We start from the raw sequence: 25,150 nt of genomic DNA on the forward strand, positions 1-25,150 counted from the left end.
AACAAACTTCAGTACACTGACAATGTTTTCAAGTGTACAGTTCAGTAGTAGTACAGTTCTTAAAAAGAAGGGAGATTAATATCCCATTTTATGTATATAACACATCTTGTTTATCCATTCAGCCTCTGATAGACATTTGAGTCATTATACTTCTTGACTATTATGAATAGTTCTTCTGTGACCATGAGTGTACAAATATCTCTCAGAGACTCTGCTTCTAGATATATCCACTGGAAGTGGAACTGCTGGATCATTCTTTTTTATAGTAATCTTTTTAAATTTTTTGAAGGGCCTCCGTACTGTTTTCCATAGCAGCTATGACACTTTATAATCCCACTAACAGTGCACAAGGGTTCCAATTTCGCCACAGCCTCACTAACACTTGTAATTTTTTTTTAAAATATAGTAGCCATTCCAAAGGTGTGCTGTGACTTCATTGTGATTTTTCATCTACATTTCTACAGTGATTAGTAATGTTGAACACTTTTGTATCAGTAATGTCACGTGGATATTTGTACCCCCTGAAATGATGAGAAGAGGACTTAACTTTTGTGGTACTCTTTCCCCAAACCCATACCAGGAGAAAAACATCAGAGGAACCCAGAAGGGGACATTCATCAGGTACCTGGCCAGTATTCAAGACTGTCGAGGTCATGCAAAACCAAAAAGACTGACAAACTGTTACAGACCACAGGAGACCAAGAGACATGGAAGCTAAATGCAAAAGAACATTAACAAAAAAGAAAAGATGAAAAAAATTTAAAGTATAGCATTCAGTTAATAGTAACATACAACTGTCTCTTAGTTTTCACAGATATACCATGTTACTGTACAAAGTTAATAATGAAGAAACTGGACAAAGGGTATACAGGAACTCTCTGTACTATCTTTGCAACTTTTCAGTAAATCTATAAGTATTCCAAAACATTAAATTAATTAAAACAAATTTAAAAAGCTGACTTAAAAAATGCTTAGAGAAAAACAAGTAGAGCCAAAAACACCATTGACACTCTTTAAACACCAAAAACACTCTTAAAAAATTAAAAAGAATTTTTTTTTAAAGACAAGAAAATGTGGGAGAGCAGAAGAAAAAATGGAAGAGAGGAAGATAATAATGAGAAAGGGCTATCTCTGCAAGATATGAAATTGGAACAATTAAAACAGTGTAGTACCGGCCACAAAAAGACACATCACTAAACAAAATGAAAGTCCAGAAACGAAGCCAAATCACATGTGAACTTTGTATTTTTAAAAAGTGTCATTTGAATTCAACAGGGGAAATAAGATTATTCAAAACATGTATTTGGAACAAATGGATAGTCACCTAGGTGAAAAATAGGTCCATACCTCATAACTCACATTACAATAAATTCTAGATGGATCATTAATCTAAAAAATTTATAAGCCACATACTAGAAAAAGCCTACCCCAAAGTGTGAAATAATCTTGGTATAGAAAATAGCCCTTTCAGTATGCTACCAAACCAGGACAATTCTTTTGAATGATGATAACATAATCACTTATTTCTGTATGGCCAAAGGCAAAATCAAAACACAAACCAATATTTAGGAGGAAAAAACCCTGTAATATTCCAAAGGGCTAATTTCCCTAAAACATTAAGAGCTCTTACATAACTATCAACAAATGTTCCATGAGGAATGTACCAAAAGGAAAATGAGTTAAAAATATGCATGAAAACTTCATATAAAGAAAATAAAAATAGTTTTTAAGCATATGAAGAGGTGTTCAACTTCTCTCATAATAACAGAAATGCAGATTAAGGTTATGTTTATTTTTACCCACCAGAGAGAAAAATATTAAAATATTCTTAATACTGATAGATGGAAAGGGTTAAAAGCTATATTCTGAATCCCTCTTTTAGGCTCCTGAGGAAAATATCTTGATTGTTGATGTTGATTGCAACATCAACCCTGAAGATAGATGACGGTCCTATAGGGTCTGCCATGTACTAATAACTAACCTCAGAATAACTAGCCTGCTATACTTGGCTGTCAGGAATATATATTGTATGACTTATAATTTATGGTCTACAGCTATGTTAAAATAAAAGAGCTAACCACTTACAAATATAAAGGTTAAATGTGTGCTAATGTTACTTGTACTTGCATGTCAACCTTACAATCAAAATGCTGGCAACATCAAAACCTGCATCAGAGTTTGGAGGCCTCTGTATTGTAACTGTATATGCTTTTCCTTTATAGGTGTATTTGGTGCTGGGTAAGTCAATTGTGACTTGTGAATCTGATCAATGATCCCAAACTGAAACTGACTCAGGTAATCATGCAACTGTGCTGAGGAAACCATGTTGAAAACAGTCTCTTCTCATGTAATGTGAATTAGTACATCTCAATACAGGGGATACGGCAAAATCCAGTAAAATTTCAGATGCACATACCCTCTGACCCAGCAATTCCACTTCCACGAATTTTTGCCTACAGCAAATCACCCACATATCTATGACTACATTGTATATGGTTATTCACTGCAGTATTGTTTTTTAAAAAAGACTAATAATAACTGTTATTATGGTTAAATGGTTAAATAAATTATAGTTCATTTTTAGAATTAAATAACATACAGATGTATATGACAGAGAGTTTTTTTTACTACTTATATGCAGTGATCTCCAAGGTACACTAATGAAGAAGCAATTCATAAAACACTATATTCTACATTTGTGTAAAAAGTGTTTATGTATGCAGAAAATGGCTCCAGATAGATATCAAGAATATGGTAACCTCCCCAGGAAGGAAACTACATGGTAAAGAAGCAGGAATGGTAAGAGCTAAAAGCTAATAATTATATTCAATTTCCTACTGACATATATATTATTTAGCAATCTCACCATCATCTTAAATTCAACACATAAAGAGTATCTCAGCATTGATCTCTACTTTCAAAACAACTCTCTATCCAACACTCTCTAACTCAGTAAAAGACCATCGATATTCAGCTGTCCACAAAGAAATCTGAGCAACTCCCTTCCCTCATTTCAACCATATCCATTAAGTCATACAGTAGTACTACTGTTAGACAGCCATGATTTAAGCTTGTTCAGTATCCATTCCCTCTTCTCACTAGAATACCATGCTTGAGGAAATTCTACTTGTTTCTGGTTCTAATAACTCCAAAATGCAAGCACTCAAGCACTCATTTTTTCTTCCAACTCTTGTGAGTTATATCTTTTCATTTATTCTTTTTGCTTCAGATATCCAGATCTATTTCTGTTACTGACAACTAAATAATATACATGTCTCTTGAAAATTGGTAAATAAAGGTCAAAAATGAAGCATCTGGACTGATGACATCTCCAAGAGCCTGTGATCTTACAGAAACACCAGAAAATGGAGCATAAAATGTCAAAACCAATTTGGTCAGAACTCTACTCTGGAAGATAGTCAAAAGTTTACAGTACCAAGTAAACAACACAAAGGCAACTTAAAAACTGTAACAGTTCTGTGTCATTTTCAGTTGCCTAGGCTCTACCACTTACTAGTGTGACAATGGTCTTGAAGACAGCATCCCATGTTCCTAGTGCCAAACTCTGGCCCCTGGTTCCTGAAGGGGCGAAGCAGAGCTTGCCCTCAAAGAACTATGATTTTAAGTTTTAACAGAACTAAGGAAGGAGGACTGACTTTGGCATTTGCTCTTGTATCCTTTAACCTGGATGAAGTGTGTTTTAAGAGGTTACCTGTAATCCCCAGGATAACCATTTAAAAATATATACATGGGAAACGAAGTAAGAATCAAAATCTGATACAAGAAACAAAGAAGAGCATTATATACTGAAAAGCAGGTCAAAACACCAAGAACATAAAAAACAATTATAAACATACATGCACCAAACATCGGATTTTCAAAATACATGGGGAGGGGCGGGACAGGGGAGGGGGGAACTGAAGGGAGAAACAGGCTGTTCTTTACTCAAGTTTCAGTAATGGGTAGAACTTAGAAAACCACTAAAGAAATAGAAGAGCTACTACAACCTATCTAGGCTCAATATACGTATACAGAAAACTGCACTAAAATCAGCAAAATACACATTCTTCTCAAACATCCACAAATGGTCTCCAAGACTGGTAACAGTGCCAGTCACAATACAAGTGTCAATAAATTTTAAAAGATCTGAAATCAGATCTTACCAATCCACAGTAGAATGAAAATAAAATTCAATAAAAGAAGGAAAACCGGAAAATCCACAAATACATGGAAATTACACAATATTCTCTTAAATAACCAACGAGTCAAAGAAGAAATCATGATGGAAACTGGGAAATAAGACAAATGGAAAACATATATAAATGACATACGAAATTTCATGTGATACATAGAAAGCAACACTCCAGTTAAATTCATACCTGATAATACCTATGTTGCAAGGAAGATGCTTGAGTGGGGTGAAATGCACTGAAGAGAGTGACAGTTTAAATATATACAGGATCTCTTTTTTTTAATTGATGTATAGTTGATTTACAATGTTGTCTTAGTTTCTGGTGTACAGCAAAGTGATTCAGACATATATATGTTTATATATATATATACACACACACACAGATATGTATATGTATATATTGTTTTTCAGTTTCTTTTCTTAGTTTATTACAAGATAATATAGTTGTGCTATACATAAAATAAAAATAGTAATAATACAGGGTTTCTAATTATATACCTACCTTAAGGAGCTAGAAAAAGAGCAAACTAAGCCCCAAACCAGCAGGAAAAAGAGAGGTGTAAAGATTAGAGATAAAATAGAAAACAGAAAAATAACAGGAACAATCAACAAAACCAAAGTTCTTTGAAAGATCAACAAATCTGACAAACTTTTAGGCTGACTAGGAAAACAAAGACAAATGACTAAATTCAGAAATGAGTGGGAATATTACTGCTGACCTTAACAAAAATAAGAATTAAAAGAGAATACCATCAACAAATGTACACCAACAAATTAGTTAACCTACAGGAAACGGACAAATTCCTAGGAAAATGCAAACTAACAAAAATGACTCAAGAAAGAAAATCTGAATAGATCTAGAACAAGAGATTGACTCAATCAACAACGAAAAACCTCCCAACAAGGAAAAGCCCTGTACCAGATGCCTTCACAATTGAATACCACCAAAATTTAAAGAAATATAAACACAAATCCTTCTCAAACTTCTGAAAAACTTGAAGAGGCAACACTTCCTAGCTCATTCTATGAGGCCAGTATGGTATCAAATGCCCCATGGTCAGACAAAAAAGCATAAGAAAATAAAGTAACAGCCCAATACACTTTATGAATATAAATGCAAATATTCTCAACACAAGTGTACCAGTGTCCTAGGGCAGTAATAAAAATTTCAACAAATTAGGTAGCTAAAGAAAAAAGAAATATATTCTCTCACACTCTCAGTTCTAGAGGCTAGAATCAACATGCTTCTCTCTCTTACCTGATGGCTCAGGCAATCCTTGACACTACTTGGTTTATGACTACATAAGTCCAATGTCCACTTTAGTCTACTAATGCACAGAAAATACATGGAACAAAGTGACATGTTAAAACACACACACACACAACACACACTCATCTAAGATTAATCAACAAAGTGTGCTGTGGACAAACAATACAGGGCAAATTGATTCAGGTATTTTTTCCCATACGCAAACTGACAACGAGGGGAAAAGGAGACCACAGAAAGACCTAAGAGAAATAGCAGATACTGCAATGTATGTACCTTATTTGAATCTAGCTTATGGACCTTTGTGAGATCCTGATTCAACAAGTATAAAAGAAAACAGGAGACAATCAATAAATTTTGAACAATGCATATGTCATGGATTAAAGAAGTCCTTGTTAATTCTTTTTAGGTGTGATGATATATTGCGCATTTTTAAAATATCCAACTAAGTTAAGAATGCTCACAAAATTTAAACTCATCAGAAGACAGATAGGGGAGGGTAGAAAGAAGTAGCTGGCTATGACTTGGTCATTGTTAAAGCTAGACACCAAGGTCTCTCTACTTGTATGTAGGCTTAAAAATTTTCCACAGTAAAACTATTTTTAATATATCTGTAAAAATTAATCACTTTAGTATCTTTCATGTCCATTCCCTCATTTTTAACCCTCCCACTACTTCTATCTCAAACAGTTTCTCAGTATCTCTCCCTTGGATTCACTGCAATAAAGCAAAGTCCTATCTTTGTAGAATGTAGATTCCAACATCAGAGTATAAATTATAGCCCCTCAAAATAGGAACTCAGATGGTAAAGAATCTGCCTGCAATGCAGAAGACTCAGGTTCGATCCCTAGGTTGGGAAGATCCCCTGGAGAAGGAAACAGCAACGTACTTCAGTATTCTTGCCCAGAAAATCCCATGAACAAAGGAGCCTGGTAGGCTACAATCCATGGGGCAGCCAAGAGTCAGACATGACTGAGTAACTCACACAAAATAGGAATAATCAAAACTATCCTTGAAAAGCAGCTTTTAACTCCAATAGAGAAAGTGCATGATATTGTACATTGTTATGAATATACAACCCTGCTGTATTCCAATTCTTCTCATTGTTCTGTCAGATAGTGTCTATCAATGGCCCTCAACTCATTTTAAAAATTCCTCTTCAAGAATATAGATAAGCTGACACTGCCTCTTGCCTGGCCCCCCTCAATTGTACACTTCCTGTCTTTGACAAATATGGTTGGGAAAGCCTTAACTTAAAATCATTCACAAGAGATTTCCATATAGTTTTGGCTAGACCTCAGTCAATAAAATGGCAGACTGAATTACCTCTACAATTTTTTTTTCTATCTCTTCCTATGTAACTGATTTTAAGTATGTTAAAAGCGCACAGGACCCAGCTACACCTTTCTTTTTTATAGTTGGTCTTGTCTCATAGCCTTCTAACCCATTCACAAGGCTGTCCGAGTGATCTTTCTAAAACAGAAAACTCATGTTATCCCTCAGCTTCAATGGCTCCTGATAATCATCAGGACCAAGTCTTGAACTAAAAAGGGGGAGGGGGAGAAGAAAAGCAAAGGGAGAAGGTGGGGAAGGAAGGCATGTCAAGACTGGGGGAGGGGGCACGAGGGGAGGGAGGGAGGGAAAAGACAAGCAGGGGAAAGGGAAAAGAAGCTCCACCTCTCAGAAGGCCTACCATTCAAACTTTACAATGCCAACCCCTGATACACCTGGGTCTTTATCATTTGCTTCTCCCTTTGCCTATAACTCACTTTCCACACACCAATCTATGTTAAAACACTTACCTTCAACAAAGATCTATGGAGTAGGTGACATGAAGAAAATCAAAAGTAAAACTGAGAAATTCCTGATCATGATCACTAGAGAAAGAAAACTAAAACTTGGAACATAATTTTCCAGCATGAAAAATAGCTGTTAGTTGCTAGGTTGTGTCTGACCCCTTGGACTGTAGCTCACCAGGCTCCTGGAAAAATGGGTAGTAGATCTTAAAGAACAGTATCATTAATACTATGTATCAGGCACACTGTGGGATTTTGCTAACCACGCTGCAAATACAATTAGCATTTCTACAGGAAAATGTATTTCATGCTCCAAAATAATTTTGGAACAGAATTTAGAATCTTTTAAATACACACCAAATTTAGACTATAACACAGATGGCACTGCAAATCAGTAAGGAAAAATGAACTGAAAGAAAGAAGGAAAGAAAGGAAAAAGAAGTCATAAAAATACTAAAGAAGGTACTCCCCTGGTGGTCCAGTGGTTAGAACTCCCACATTTCCACTACAAGAGGCACAGATTCAGTCCTTGGTCAGACTACACCACATGCTGTGCATTGCAGCCAAAAACAAACGAAAAACAAAGAGGAAAATGTGAAAGCATTCCCTATATAACTTTGGAGTAGGGAAAGCCTGTTTAACTAATGGTTCAAAATATCAGAAGCCATGACACATAAGATTAATAAATTCAACTAAATAAAAATCAAAACCTTCTGTACAGATAAAAACCCCAAGAGCAAAGATTAACAGCAAGAATGAATCATCAAAAAAGCCTAATATATTAAGTGCTTCTACGAAAGCTCCAACAAATCAAAAAGAGAAAGATAACGACTAAATAGAAAAAGCATATGAAGAGATCACAGAAGGGACAACATGAATTGCTCTTAAAAACATGAAAAGATGCTCAGATTCAGTCATAATAAGAGAAATGCAAAATACAAGCTCTGAGATACTTTCACCTACCGGATTACCAAAGACATAAAGAATAGGTTTTCATTCATTACTGCTGGGAACACAAACTGGTACAACCACTAAACAGAATAATTTGGGAATATCTACCAAAATTAACTGTAAAATGTTTGATCCAACAGTTCTACATCTGAGAATTAATAAAATCCTACAGATTTCACTGCATACAAGCAAAATGACATATATACTACAAGCAGCAGTCAAAAACACAAAAGATTAGAAAGTCCATCAACAGGTGACTAATTCCATAACATGCAGTAATAAATAAAGCTCTATATTGATAGTAGATAAATTGTTCAGGGAAAAAAACTTAAGATGCAAGAGAGTATGCTACTATTAATCCATTTGTATTAAAGTTACAAAAATATGTCTCCTCATATTTACTGGTATATGCAAAAAAGTAATAGAAACTGTGTAGATGGTGAACAGCAGTAGGAGGGAGGGTTTTTAATATTTAAAATTTTGGATAATGTGACTTACGGTCTAAACATTAAATTTAAACAGATATATTGCTATCCAAAAACACTATTTTTTCCTTTTATTTACTCATGTCATGACACTATTCTATGCCAAAACATTTCATAGAGTTGGCTGCCCAAAACGGAAGTACATACGAACAGTGGCTTAATCTCCACTTTTTGAGATTCATCAGTTACTTTTCATAGTATGCCACAGATGAATAAATTGATGCCTACACATTTAATAAGAATGGTACTGAGCTATAAAGAAACATGGGATTTCTTTGAGAAAGGTAACTAAAAATGGAAATGAAAACTAGAAATATAAAAGGGCCTTAGGAAAGCACACCAAAATTTAAGAGAAATCAAATTTCTTTATATTCAAACAACAAAGATCCACAGGGTGTCAAAATTAACATTCACTGGAAACGTCATTTGTCTAGCAATACACAAAAGAGGGAAAAAGGAATTTAAAACAATAGATTTTTATCCCTAACCAAGAAAAAAAAAGTGGCTTATTTTCCCAACTGATATAAGAAATTGTATTCATTTAAAAAAAAAAACTCAAAATTTTAATTAGAAGTATGTGGATCATTCTGCACTAAAAACACAAAACAAAATATACCAAGTTTGTTCAAAAAGTAGAAAATTTGTGTTTCAATAAAAAGACAATTCATGAAAACATTATATCCAGTACTGTTAAAAAAATATTTGAGTGGCCATCACTTTTGATATAAATGAATTACCAGATATTTTAAAATACATCTGCACTCCAGTTCTCAAGAAAAATTTCTTCAAAATTTTCTGCACTTACCGCCATTATCTGTTCTTTTTAAAGCTCCATCCTTATGAGGACACAGTTCACATCTCTATTAAAAGGGGAGGAAACAAAGAGATTTTTCAGATTACCAAAGTATAACATCTTCCCTGTAACTTCAAAACTATTCAAAATGTGGTAGTGGCATTTTCTCTTAGTTGCCACCAAGAATATTTCAGAAAGATCCTGATCAAGTAATTCTCTATGATAAGTGATCATCCTCAGAGTACCAGACAAGAACTTTTAAAAAGTAAAATTTAGTGAACAGTAAAATGTTAAGACTTTTTTCCTTTTTGTTGTATTAATAAAAATAAAAAGATCCTCTGAACACAGTATTTGGGCACAGTTTTTAATATTTGCCTCTATCCCTTTACTGTCTGAGTAGAATCAACCAGGATTATTACACAGTCAGTTGGATCTGGTTTCTCCTGAAATAAAGAGGCAAATTCAAATTCAGAATTTTGATTTAAGCAGATTATGATCTCATATGTGCTGACCTGCCTATGGAAGGCCAAGAACTGCTCTAGTTATTCCCATTATTCTTTTCATTCACAGCACAATGATACTCAGTAATATATTATGGATCCCTCTCTCTACCACTCCCACAATTTAAAACCAGAAATAAACACCAAGCCAGTATTACCATTTCTTTTCCCTACTGACAAGAGGACTGAAATGATTATAAAAATAATTACCGAGTTTTCTGTGGCACTGTCTTACTATAAAGACTATATTCCTAGAAGTCATAAAGTCATATATAACTACTTATTATCTGTACCCTTCCTTACTCTCCAAAGAGGTTTTGAGAGTCAATTCTTAGGTAGGTTGATGAGACGTCCAGGGTACCCAAGGAGGAGAAAGGGGTCTGGCTCAAAAGGAGGAGAAAAGGACAAAGGTTTTATTCCCTACATTCCTCAGTCTTAGTCACATAAAACCTTTTTTGTTGTTGTTGTTGTTGTTTTTCCTTTAAGCCCAGAGCTGATGACTACACAACAAAACAACTCATCTTAAACTCTGTACTAAGTATTATATAACAACAAAGTATCCTGCTTGAGGACATGTTTCTCCTTCTTAAGAACCTTCTGACTAATCCTGTTATCTTAAAATGTAAATTGTGGGAGTGGGTCTGGTAAGACCTTTACAACCCTGAGACATTCTTTGATTTACTGTAATAACCAACTGAAAAAGTATCTAGGTCCCTTGCTAAAACTAGAGACGAGGGCACTCTCCATTCTCTTCTAATGTCTATGTTAGTAGCCTTCTCTGTCCTTTTACACTGTAATGAAACTTCTGCCACACAAGAGCCCTGAGTGGTCAAGCCTGGTACCTGATCCTGAAGCTAAATTTTCTTCTAAATTTTTCTTCTAAATTAAAGCTAAATTTTCAGAGATGACGAATCCAACACCGTTCACCATAAGCTATCAGTTTGAAGCATGTAATACCCTAAGATAAATGAGCTACAAAGTAAAATAAAGAGCAGGAAGTTAAGATAAACAGTATATAAGTACACAGCTTCCCTGGTGGCTCAGAGGTTAAAGCGTTTGCCTGGAATGCGGGAGACCTCTCTGTTCCATCCCTGGGTTGGGAAGATCCCCTGGAGAAGGAAATGGCACCCCACTCCAGTACTCTTGCCTGGAGAATCCCATGGAGGGAGGAGCCTGGTAGACTACAGTCTATGGAGTCACAAAGAGTCGGACACAACTGAGCAACTTCACTCACTCAAGCTGATTAGGGAGGATAAAGACCAAAGAAGTAAAATCATCTACATCCACCAGAAGCAGTTAAGGCATATACAAAACAATTAGATGTAAAATATTATATCAGAAACAGTCAGCATGATGGGAAGAGAATACAAAATCAGGTTTTTTAAAATGCACTTGAAATTTAAAGGCCAGCAACTTAAAACAATCCTATATATATACAGAGCACTATACCAAAATCTCAAGGTAACTGCAAACCAAAAATCTGTAATAGATAACACACATAAAAAAGAAAAGGGAATCCAAACATAACCCAAAGTATGGAAGTATGGAAGTATTAGTCACTCAGTCGTGTCCAACTCTGCGACCCCATTGACTGTAGCCTGCCAGGTTCCTCTGTCCATGGGATTTCCCAGGCAAGAATACTGGAGAGGGTTGCCATTTCCTTCTCCAGGGGATCTTCCCAACCTAGGGATCTAACCCAGGTCTCCCATATTGCAGGCAGACTCTTCAACGTCTGAGACACCAGGGAAGTCCAGAAACACAACCCAAAAAGGCCATCAAATCACAAGAAAACAAAGGAAGAAGAATGGGGGGAAAAGACCGACAAAACAAATCCAAAACAATTAACAAAATGGCAATAAGAACACATATATCAATAATTACCTTAAATGTAAACAGACTAAATGCTCCAACCAAAAGGCTGCCTGAATAGATATGGAAACAAGACCCACATACATGCTGCCTACAAGAGACTCACTTCAGATATAGAGACACACACAAAGTGAGAGGGTGGAAAAAGGTATTTTAAGCAAATGGAAAAATCAAAACTCAGAGTAGCAATGCTTGTATTACACACAGAAAAAATGAGAGGGTGGAAAAAAGTGCAAATGAAAAAATAAAAATTAAGTCAGAGTAGTTATGCTTGTATCACACAGACAAAATAAGAGGGTGGAAAAAAGTATTCCACGCAAACAGAAAAATCAAAAGTAACTCAGCTATGCTTGTACCAGACAAAACAGACTATAAAGACTGTTATAAGAGACAAAGATCATTACATAAAGGTTATAGAGTCAATCAAACAAGATGAAACAACTTTAATGTATATGCAACCAACACCAGAACATATGAATACATAAGGTAAATATTAATGGACAAAGAGAAACGGACAGTAATACAATAATGGTAGGGATATCAAGTCCTCACTTCATCAATGGACAGATACCTAGACAGAAAAACAATAAGGCAACACTGATGAGCCAGTGATTAGGACTCCACACTTTCAGTGCCGAGGCTCCCAGTTCAATCACTGGCAACGTGGCACAGGAAAGGGTGGTCAATACTGCTAATTATCAGAGAAATACAAATAAAAATTACAGTGAGGTATTGCTTCACAATACTCAGAATGACCATCATTAAAAAGTCTACAGGACTTCCCTGATGGTCCAGTGATTGAGAATCTGCCAGCCAATGCTGGGGACACAGGTTCAATCCCTCGTCCGGCAAGATTCTACTGCCATGTGGCAACCAGGCCCAGGTGCCGCAACTGCAGAAGCCCAGGCACCCACACGCTCTGCACGTGCTCTGTGACGAGAGAAGCCTCCGCAATGAGAAGCCAGCACACCATAACAAGAAAGCAGCCCTCTAATAAGGTTTGTTGGTTTTTTTAAGCCTACAAATAATACAAGCTGCCTGGAGAGGGTATGGAGAAAAAGGAACCCTCCTACACTACTTGTATGAATGTAAACTGGTGTAGCCATTATGGAAAACAGAACAGAGGTTCCCAAAAAAACTAAAAATAGAGCCACTAAATGACCCAGCAATCCCACTACTGACTATACATATCCAGAGAAAAAACTCAAAAACATACATGTACCCCAATGCAATATAAATAGCAGTACTATTTACAACAGCCAAGGTATCAGATCAGTTTAGTTCAATTCAGTCGTTCAGTCGTGTCTGACTCTTTGCGACCCCACGAACCACAGCACGCCAGGCCTCACTGTCCATCACCAACTCCCGGAGTGGACCCAATCCCATGTCCATTGAGTCGGTGATGCCATCCAACCATCTCATCCTCTGTCGATCCCTTCTCCTCCTGCCCTCAATCTTTCCCAGCATCAAGGTCTTTTCAAATGAGTCGGCTCTTCACATCCGGTGGCCAAAGTATTGGCGTTTCACCTTCAGCATCAGTCATTCCAATGAACACCCAGGACTGATCTCCTTCAGGATGGACTGGTTGGATCTCCTTGCAGTCCAAGGGACTCTCAAGAGTCTTCTCCAACACCACAGTTCAAAAGCATCAATTCTTGGGCGCTCAGCTTTCTCTATAGTTCAACTCTCACATCCATACATGACCACTGGAAAAACCACAGCCTTGACTAGATGGACCTTTGTTGGCAAAGTAATGTCTCTGCTTCTGAATAATTTGCTATCTAGGTTGGTTATAACTTTCCTTCCAAGGAGTAAGTGTCTTTTAATTTCATGGCTGCAGGCACCATCTGCAGTGATTTTGGAGCCCACAAAAATAAAGTCTGACACTGTTTCCACTGTTTCCCCATCTATTTCCCATGAAGTAATGGGACCAGATGCCATGATCTAGTTTTCTGAATGTTGAGCCTTAAGCCAACTTTTTCACTCTCCTCTTTCACTTTCATCAAGAGGCTTTTTAGTTCTTCTTCACTTTCTGCCATAAGGGTGTGTCATCTGCATACATGAGGTTACTGATATTTCTCCCAGCAATCTTGATTCTAGCTTGTGCTTCTTCCAGCCCAGCGTTTCTCATGATGTACTCTGCATAGAAGTTAATTAAGCAGGGTGACAATATACAGCCTTGACGTACTCCTTTTCCTATTTGGAACCAGTCTGTTGTTCCATGTCCAGTTCTAACTGTTGCTTCCTGACCTGCATACAGATTTCTCAAGAGGCAGGTCAGGTGGTCTGGTATTCCCATCTCTTTCAGAATTTTCCACAGTTGATTGTCATCCACACAGTCAAAGACTTTAGCACAGTCAATAAAGCAGAAATAGATGTTTTTCTGGAACTCTCTTGCTTTTTCTATGATCCAGTGGATGTTGGCAATTTGATCTCTGGTTCCTCTGCCTCTTCGAAAACCAGCTTGAACATCTGCAAGTTCACAGTTCACATATTGCTGAAGCCTGGCTTGGAGAATTTTAAGCATTACTTTACTAGCGTGTGAGATGAGTGCAACTGTGCGGTAGTTTGAGCATTCTTTGGCATTGCCTTTCTTTGGGATTGGAATGAAAACTGACCTTTTCCAGTCCTGTGGCCACTGCTGAGTTTTCCAAATTTGCTGGCATATTGAGTGCAGCACTTTCACAGCATTATCTTTCGGGATTTGAAATAGTTCAACTGGAATTCCATCACCTAAAATAAGCAACCTAAATGCCCATCAATAGAGAAATGGATATAAAAGATGTGGTGTGTGTGTATGTAGGGGTGTGTGTGTGCGTGTGTGCACATATATATACATGAAATATTAGCCATTAAAAAGCATGAAATAATGCCATCTGCAGCAACATGGATGGTTGTCCTAGAGATGATCATACTAAATGAAAAAAGTCAGAAATCAATTATATGGTATCACTTATATGTACAATCTTAAAAAAATGATACAATTGAACTTATTTACAAAACAGAAATAGACTCTCAAACATTTAGGAGAAAAACTTAAGTTACCAAAGGGGATGTGAGGAGGATAAATTAGGACTTTGGGATTAACATATACATACCACTATATATAAAACAGGTAAACAAAAAGGACCTACTGTATAGCACAGGGATCTATTACTCAATACCCTGCAGTAATCTATAATGGAAAAGAATCTGAAACAGACCACACACATATGCAAATGTGTGTGAGTGTAACTTAATCATCTTTCTATATACACTTGAAACTAACACATTGTAAATTGACTGTACTTCAATCTAATAAAAAGTAGATGTAGCTAATTTATGAAAAACCATTTAACCTTACTTATATCCAAATAAATATGAATATAAAAGTCACACAGAATAGGCGTTTTTGCCCACTTAAGTTAGTAAATCTTTTCTTAAAAAATAATCCGTAATGTTCAAAGTGCAGTGAACATTTATTTTTATATACTGTTGATGGCACTATAATCTAATTCTTTTGGAGAACAATTTAGCGATATGCTTCAAGAAAAATACTGATTCAATTAATTCACTTCCAGAGTCAAAGGAAATATAATAAAAATACCCATTATTAAGTACCATATCTTAATGATCTTTATATTATTTATATGCTTTAATCTCAAGACATGAAAAGATATATGCACAAAAATACTTTATATGGCTGTTTATAACTATAAAATTTTTATTTAAACTGTGTAACAGTGAGGAAGCTAATGTTATATTCACAAAGATTTTAAGTCAGTTTAAAAATGCAGAGAAAAGGACCTCCCTGGCAGTCCGGTGGTTAAGATTCTACCTACCATTCAGGGGGCACAGTTCAATCCTTGGCTGGGAAACTAAGGTCCCACATGCCCCATAGAGTGACCAAAAAAAAAACAAAATGCAGAGAAGAAAACTCTAAGAGAAAACTACATGCTAATAAATAAAATACTATTATATCTTCCCAAAAAAGGTAAAAACAGATATATATGAGGCTTGAGAGAAAAAATGATAGTGAGAAAAAAAAAGGTTAAGTTATAGTTAGAGACTTCACCCTACATTCAAGAAAAAAGGATCAGATTCAGGAAAACAGAAATTCTAGATCTTACAGTAAACCCATCCAACCTCAAAGTTTCACACAGTAGGCTACAGCTATACATGTTACTACTAGAATTCCACAGACGTATTCTTATTTAGTGAGAGGTGTTAAAACGCTGGGCTGGAAGAAGCACAAGCTAGAATCAAGATTGCCAGGAGAAATATCAATAACCTCAGATATGCAGATGACACCACCCTTATGGCAGAAAGTGAAGAACTAAAGAGCCTCTTGATGAAAGTGAAAGAGGAGAGTGAAAAAGTTGGCTTAAAGCTCAACAGTCAGAAAACGAAGATCATGGCATCCGGTCCCATCACTTCATGGGAAATAGACGGGGAAACAGTGGAAAGTGTCAGACTTTATTTTTGGGGCTCCAAAATCACTGCAGATGGTGACTGCAGCCATGAAATTAAAAGACACTTACTCCTTGGAAGGAAAGTTATAACCAACCTAGATAGCATATTCAAAAGCAGAGACACTACTTTGCCAACAAAGGTCCGTCTAGTCAAGGCTATGGTTTTTCCAGTGGTCATGTACAGATGTGAGAGTTGGACTATAAAGAAAGCTGAGCACCCAAGAATTGATGCTTTTGAACTGTGGTGTTGGAGAAGACTCTTGAGAGTTCCTTGGACTGCAAGGAGATCCAACCAGTCCATCCTGAAGGAGATCAGTCCTGGGTGTTCACTGGAAGGACTGATGCTAAAGCTGGAACTCCAATACTTTGGCCACCTCATGCGAAGAGCTGACTCATTGGAAAAGACTCTGATGCTGGGAGGGATTGGGGGCAGGAGGAGAAGGGGACAGCAGAGGATGAGATGGCTGGATGGCATCACCGACTCGATGGACATGAGTCTGAGTGAACTCCAGGTGCTGGTGATGGACAGGGAGGCCTGGCGTGCTGCGGTTCATGGGGTCTCAGAGAGTCGGACATGACTGAGCGACTGAACTGAACTGTTAAAATACACAGGTAAATCTTGGTACACAGATGATTTTAGTTTTAGTTTTATTTTTTGGTTTCTACAATCTCACATTTTACCAAGGGGGATGAGGGAGAAGAACGTTTTAATTGAAATGGTCCAAACACACAGAAATTATATAAGATGGTTGTTTCTATTTTACTTAATGTAGTGTAGTAAGAAAGCATACAGCTACTTTGCATCTTTATAATGTAGGCATCAATTTCCAAATACTTTTTCTACTTTAAATTAGCTTTTTTCCCAAAGTATAAAACTCACTATACTTCACTAAATCAAGTTCACCCAAAATACTGACCTTTAGGAAGCTGTAACTATATAACAATCCATTCAGCTGGATTACTCAGATTGTGAACACCATTCATTATATCTACAAAAAGCAGTAAGACTATAATTGCAACCAAAAAAAAAACCACGGGCTACATAAGAAGGATAAATTCAAGTTTTAAGTTTGATCTTTCTCGTATTATATGAAAGATGTAATTATGGCATGAAACATTTTTTGTTGGATAAAACATTTACCATCATTATTTCTTCATTTAAGCAAAAGATAAAAAATAAATACAAATTAACCTATTTTCTTGTGTTTTAGAAAGATTCATTACTACCATAGTAGAAATAAACACGCCTATCTCCCAGGCTGGGGTCTCCAAATAGCATTTCCTGAAGCAACCAGGACTCCTGAGAGAAGTGGATGGTTCCAGGTCTAGGTCAAGTATGCCCTAAATACAATGTTCTATTAAATAGCAAGGAAGTTGTAAAAGATTGCTTTAGTCCTGTCAAAAGGACCTATCTGAAGCAACCTAAAGAGGATCCTGCTGTCCAAAGATGAAACCACTTAATGCTATAAGAGATAAAAACTGCAATAAATTCAAAGATACCAAATGTTTTTAAATCCATGATAAAATAAATTTCTACTTCTAAAATGCCTAAGTAAGTTTATAAGAAAAAAAAAAAAAGTTTATAAGAGACAAACCCTTACACAGGATAAGCAGCCAGATAGATGCTGGTTTCCCACCAGAGGTCAAAACTGGGAAGGGACCAGCAAAAGAAGAGTTCCCCCTTTTCTGGGACTTTTAATCTGAAGACAAGCCACAGTCAGCCTGTAGTGGCTCCTGCAGTCTTAATATGTGAAGAACCAGAAGTTCAGGAAAGTGACATCTGAATCCAGAAGAGGAGAGAACCAGGAGCAGAGTCCCTGAATTTTTATGTATAGAATCTGCCCAAATCTCCCAGTGACCTTGGGCCAACCACTCCATGTAAGGGGCAGGCTAGAATCCAGTTAAGGAAAAAAAGAAATGAAACGAAATTCAAGCAATTGCTCAAAATATTTAGTAGGCAGCTTAAGTCCAACCAACTCAAGTGCCTGATAAAAACAGTATCAATTTCTTCAAAATGATTTTTAATAGAATCAGACTTCCCACAAATAACAAGGTCTAGCAAACAATTCAAATTATCTAATCTATGAAGAATCAGAAAACTGGTTGATCACACCCAAGATAAAAGGCAATCAATGAAAGTCAATCCTAAAATGACCTAGCCATTGGAATCAGGCTTTACAGTAATAGCTAGTATAACTAAGTTCTATGAGATAAGTGAAAATATACCTAGAGTAAAAGAAACATAAGATCTCAACAGAAGAAAAACAACTACTGAACTAAATAAAAATTCTGAAACTTAAAAATATAAAACATGAAGTGAAAAATTCATTGGATGGGCTTAACAGCAGAATCAAGATGACAAAGGCAAGAATCAAAGAACCTGAAGTTACTTTATCAATAGATAGAATCTATCTGAAAAAGAGAAAACAGTGAAAATATGAAGAGCCTCAGAGATCTAATGAACAGTAACAAGAAGCCTAACATGTATAATACCAAGGGAATATTTCATGCAAAGATGGGCACAATAAAGGATAAAAATGGTACAGACGTAACAGAAGCAGTAGATATTAAGAAGAGGTGGCAAGAATCCACAGAAGAAGTATGCAAAAAAGACTTCATGACCCAGATAACCACCATGGTGTGATCACTGACCTAGAGCCAGACATCCTGGAATGTGAAATCAAGTGGGCCTTAGGAAGCATCACTATGAACAAAGCTAGTGGAGGTGATGGAATTCCAGTTGAGCTACTTCAAATCCTAAAGATGAATCTGTGAAAGTGCTGCACTCAATATGCCAGCAAATTTGGAAAATTCAGAAGTGGCCACAGGACTGGGATAAGTCAGTTTTCATTCCCAACCCAAAGAAAGGCAATGCCAAAGATGTTCAAACGACCACACAATTTCACTCATCTCACACGCTAGTCAAGCAATGCTCAAAATTCTCCAAGCCGGGCTTCAACAGTACATGAACCGAGAACTTCCAGATGTTCAAGCTGGATTTAGAAAAGGCAGAGGAACCAGAGATCAAACTGTCAACATCCGATGGATCATAGAAAAAGCAAGAGAGTTCCAGAAAAACATATACTTCTGCTTTATTGACTATGCCAAAGCCAATGACTGTGTGGATCACAACAAACTGGAAAATTCTTCAAGAGATGGGATTCCAGACCACCTGACCTGCCTCCTGAGAAATCTATATGCAGGTCAAGAAACAACAGTTAGAACTGAATACAGAACAACAGACTGGTTCCAAATAGGAAAAGGAGTACGTCAAGAAGTGTATATTGTCACCCTGCTTATTTAACTTACATGCAGAGTACATCATGCAAAATGCCGGGCTGGATGAAGCAAAAGCTGGAATCAAGATTGCCAGGAGAAATATCAATAACCTCAGATACACTTATGGCAGAAAGCGAAGAACAAGTAAAGAGCCTCTTGGTAAAAGTGAAAGAGGAGCGTGAAAAAGTTGGCTCAAAACTCTACATTCAGAAAACTAAGATCGTGGCATCTGGTCCCATCACTTCATGACAAATAAATGGGGAAACAATGGAAACAGTGACAGACTTTATTTTGGGAGGCTCCAAAATCACTGCAGATGGTGACTGCAGCCATGAAATTTAAAAAGACGCTTGCTCCTTGGAAGAAAAGCTATGACCAACCTAGAGAGCACATTAAAAAGCAGACACATTACTTTGCCGACAAAGGTCCATATAGTCAAAGCTATGGTTTTTCCAGTAGTCGTGTATGAATGTGAGAGTTGGACTATAAAGAAAGCTGAGCACCAAAGAATTGATGCTTTTGAACTGTGGTGTTGGAGAAGACTCCTGAGAGTCACTGGGACTGCAAAGAAATCAAACCAGTCAATCCTAAAGGAAATCAGTCCTGAATATTCACTGGAAGGACTGATGCTGAAGCTCCAATACTTTGGCTACCTGATGTGAAGAACGGACTCGTTGGAAAAGACCCTGATGCTGGGAAAGATTGAAGGAGGAAGGAGAAGGGGACGACAGAGGATGAGACGGTTGGATGGCATCACCGACTCAATGGACATGAGTTTGAGCAAGCTCCGGAAGTTGGTGATGGACAGGGAAGCCTAGCATGCTGCAGTCCATGGGGCTGCAAAGAGTTGGACATGACTGAGCGTCTGAACTGAATTGAACATGTATAATTGAAGGCCTGGAACCGGGAGGTGGCAGGATGTGGGGGTGTACAAATACGAGAATATGGCAGCAAAGAAAAGTTTGAAAAATAATGGATGAAAATTTCCACTATTAGAAGACAAATTTATGGATTCAAGAAGCACAGTGAACCCCAAACAAGCAAAATGGCTTGCTAAAAAGCAAGCATAAGTCTTAAAGAAGCAGCCAAGAGAAAATGACACATCAAACACAGGGAAACCATAACTGAAGTAATACCTGATCTCTCATTTCCAATGAGAAGCCAAAGTAGTAAGACAGAATGGAAGCCAAAATAGTAAGACAGACATCATCAAAATGCTTGAAGAAAAAGAACTGTTAATCCAGAATTCTAACTAAGATGTCCTCCAAAATGAAGGTGAAATAGATATTTTTAGGTAAGAAAGAGCAAACAGAATTCACCATGAGAATACAGACTACAATAAAGGCTAAAAGAAATTCTTCAGAATGAAGGGAAATGGTACTAGATGAAAAACATACATCTTCAGGAGGCAAAGAAGAGCACCATAAATGATAAACATTTGGGTAAATAAAACAGACTTTTAGATCTTAAATTCTTAAAAGTACATATGATTATTGAAAGCAAAAACTGTAATACTGTCTTCTGCGGTTCGTAACAAGCAGATCTAATACATAAGACAACAGTGTAAGTGATAATGGACAGAGGTGATGTGATGTGAAAGAATCTCTAGTTATATAAGATTTCTATGCTTTACAAAAAGTGATACAATACTAAATGTACATACACTAAGTAGACTGGGGATTTCCCTGGTGGGTCCAGTGGTTAAGAATCTACCTTCTACATACAGAATGAAGTAAGTCAGAAAGATATTAACACATATATATGGAATCTAGAAACATGATACTGATGAGCCTTTCTACAGTGCAGCAATGGAGATGCAGACATAGAGAACAGACGTGTGGCCATGGGGCAGGTTCAGGGGTAGGAGAGGGTGGAACGAATGGAGAGGGTAGCATGAAACTATATACACTAACATATGTAAAACAGATAGCCAGTGGGAATTTGCTGTATGACTCAGGGAACTCAAACCAGGGCTCTGTGACAACCTAGAGGGGTGGGATGGGGTGGGAAGGAGGTTCAAGAGGGAGGGAACATATGTATACCTATGGCTGATTCATGCTGATGTACCTCAAAAACCAACACAATTCTGTAACACAATTATCCTTCAATTAAAAAAAAAAAAAAAAGAATCCTCCATGCAATGCACGGGACATGGGTTCCACCCCTGATGGGGGAAGTAAGATCGCAAATGCCATGGAGCAACTAAACCCAAGCACTGCAACTACTGAGCCCACACTCTAGCACCTGCGTGCCACAATGAAAGATTCCAAATAATGCAACTGAGATCTGACAGGGCCAAATAAATATTTTTAAAATAAAGACTATTAAAAGGTAAGGAAATATATTGAAATTGCCAGAGGAACACTAAAAAACTGACATAAACAGAAACAGCTCTACAAAACTGATACCTTAAAAATTCTTCTCTACACGCAAAAAATTAAGCTGGACACATTACTCATATGACATATAAAAGTAATCCAAACAGATTCTTCATGACTTAGTGTTGAATAATGTTTTCTTAGATACAACACCAAAAGAAGAGGCAACCAAAGAAATAATAAACTGGTATTTTCCAAATCTAAAAAATTTCATCCTGCAAATGATACCATCAAGTAAAAAATGCCACAGAAAAGAATACTGACAAGTTACATATCTCATAGGGACTTATACCCAGAATACATAAAGGGCTCAAAGTGGTGGGCTCTGGTGGTCCAGTGGTTAAGACCCCATGCTTCCACTGCGGAGGCCACAGGTTTGATTTCTGGTCAGGGAACTAAGATCCTGCGCATGCCACATGGCATGGCCAAAACAAATAAATACTTTAAAAAAAAAGATGCATATCCCAATTAAACATTGTGTCAACAATCTGAATAGACATTTCTCCAAAGAAAACATGTAAATAACCAGAAAGGCCCATGGAAACATGTCTAACAAACACTTAAGAAATACAAATCATATAGATCAATGGAACAAAACAGAAAGCCCAGTAATAAATCCACGCACATACAGACACCTTATCTTTGACAAAGGAGGCAAGAATATACAATTAAAGACAATCTCTTTAACAAGTGGTGCTGGGAAAATTGGTCAACCACTTGTAAAAGAATGAAACTAGAGCACTTTCTAACACCATACACAAAAATAAAGTCAAAATGGATCAAAGATCTAAACGTAAAACCAGAACCTATAAAACTCCTAGAGGAGAACATAGGCAAAACACTCTCCAACATACATCACAGCAGGATCCTCTATGACCGATCTCCCAGAATATTGGAAATAAAAGCAAAAATAAACAAATGGGACCTAATTAAACTTAAAAGCTTCTGCACAACAAAGGAAACTATAAGCAAGGTGAAAAGACAGCTTTCAGAATGGGAGAAAATAATAGCAAATGAAGCAACTGACAAACAACTAATCTCAAAAATATACAAGCAACTCCTACAGCTCAATTCCAGAAAAATAAATGACCCAATCAAAAAATGGGCCAAAGAACTAGACATTTCTCCAAAGAAGACATACAGATGGCTAACAAACACATGAAAAGATGCTCTACATCACTCATTATCAGAGAAATGCAAAGCAAAACCACTATGAGGTACCATTTCACGCCAGTCAGAATGGCTGCGATCCAAAAGTCTACAAGCAATAAATGCTGGAGAGGGTGTGGAGAAAAGGGAACCCTCTTACACTGTTGGTGGGAACGCAAACTAGTACAGCCACTATGGAGAACAGTGTGGAGATTCCTTAAAAAACTGGAAATAGAACTGCCTTATGATCCATTAATCCCACTGCTGGGCATACACACTGAAGAAACCAGAATTGAAAGAGACACGTGTACCCCAATGTTCATTGCAGCACTGTTTATAATAGCCAGGACATGGAAGCAACCTAGATGTCCATCAGCAGACGAATGGATAAGAAAGCTGTGGTACATATACACAATGGAGTATTACTCAGCCATCACAAAGTATACATTTGAATCAGTTCTAATGAGGTGGATGAAACTGGAGCCTATTATACAGAGTGAAGTAAGCCAGAAAGAAAAACACCAATACAGTATTCTAATGCATATATACGGAATTTAGAAAGATGCTAACAATAACCCTGTATACAAGACAGGAAAAGAGACACTGATGTATAGAACAGTCTTTTGGACTCTGTGAGAGAGGGATAGGGTGGGATGATTTGGGAGAATGGCATTGAAACATGTATAATATCATATATGAAACAAGTCGCCAGTCCAGGTTCGATGCACGATACTGGATGCTTGGGGCTGGTGCACTGGGACAACCCAGAGGGATGGTATGGGGAGGGAGGAGGGAGGAGGGTTTAGGATGGGGAACACATGTATACCTGTGGCAGATTCATTTTGATATATGGCAAAACCAATACAATATTGTAAAGTTAAATAAAATAAAATTTTTTTAAAAAAATAATAAAATAAATAAATAAATTAATTTTCATTTCTTATCTCAAAAAATAAAAGAAATACAAATCAACACCACAATGAGATACCACTAGGATGGCTAAAATCAAAGGCTAAAAGCAAAAAATAAACAATAACAGATAAATCCTGTTGGCAAGAAAGCAGAGAAATTAGAACCCTCATATATCACTGATCAGAGTTTAAAATGGTACAGCTGTTTTGGCAGTTTCTCAAAAAGTTAAACTAGTTACCACATGGCTCAAAAATTCCACACCCAAAAGAAATGAAACCATCTATCTATGCAAAAACATGTATGCAAATGCTCAAAACAACATTATTCAGAATGGTCAAACTACAGATAAATCATAAATGCCCGTTAACTAATGAGTGAACAAATGAGATGGGGTATTATCCATACAATGGAATTTTACTCAACAATAAAAAGGAATAATGTTCTGATACATGCTAAAACACGAGTGAACCTTAAAAACATTTCGCTAAAAGAAAAAAAGCCACTCACAAAATATCTCAAATTGTATGATTCCATCTATATGAAATATCCATAACAGAGACATAGAGTAGATTAGTGGTTGCTGGAATTTAAGAGAATGGAAAATGGGGAGTTGGCTGCTAATGGACAAAGCAGCTTCTTTTTGAAATGATGAAAATGTTCCAAAATTGATGATGTTGAAGGCTTCACGATCCTGTGAATATACTGAAAACTACTGAGCTGTACACTTTAAATGGCTGAACTTTATGATATGTAGATTACATATCATTAAAGGTATTTTTAAGTAATATTCAAAAAGATGAAACAAAATAACTTCATAAAATGATAAATGTAAACCCAATCATATAACTACATTAAATGTGAAGAGACTAACCTGAAGAGACTAGTTAAAAGACACAGTGTACTGGCACATATATAAAAGTAAAACCCAACTGTATATCATCTATTAGCAACATGCTCTAAATGGAGACACAAACAGGTTGAAAATAAATGAATTAAAAAAAAGATATGCCACACAAATCAAAAGTATAAAATAGTGAGTAGTTATGCTTAACATTACAGACAAAAGAAATTCCAAGACCAAGAAAAATAGTGACAATAATGGGAGACATTTCATAATAAGTGTCAAAA

At 36.7% G+C, this 25,150-nt stretch overlaps 1 protein-coding gene across 48 annotated transcripts in view; it reads right to left on the reverse strand.

Annotated features, from left to right (window-relative positions):
* MLLT10 (MLLT10 histone lysine methyltransferase DOT1L cofactor) overlaps window positions 1–25,150 on the reverse strand; it is a 208,072-nt gene that overhangs the window by 149,532 nt on the left and 33,390 nt on the right. For all 48 annotated transcript variants that reach the window (XR_015139735.1, XR_015139737.1, XR_015139742.1 and 45 more), the window contains one exon: window positions 9,497–9,551. Coding sequence is in view for 24 of the 48 variants with exons in the window: in XM_086334527.1 (XP_086190653.1) it covers window positions 9,497–9,551 (55 nt within the window). In the remaining 24 variants the exon portion in view is untranslated. The remainder of the gene's footprint in view (window positions 1–9,496; window positions 9,552–25,150) is intronic.

The sequence above is a fragment of the Bos grunniens genome, chromosome 13 (assembly GCF_055505025.1).
Source record: "Bos grunniens cultivar Pamir isolate PY7600 chromosome 13, Bosgru_T2T1.0, whole genome shotgun sequence".
NCBI lineage: Eukaryota > Metazoa > Chordata > Mammalia > Artiodactyla > Bovidae > Bos > Bos grunniens.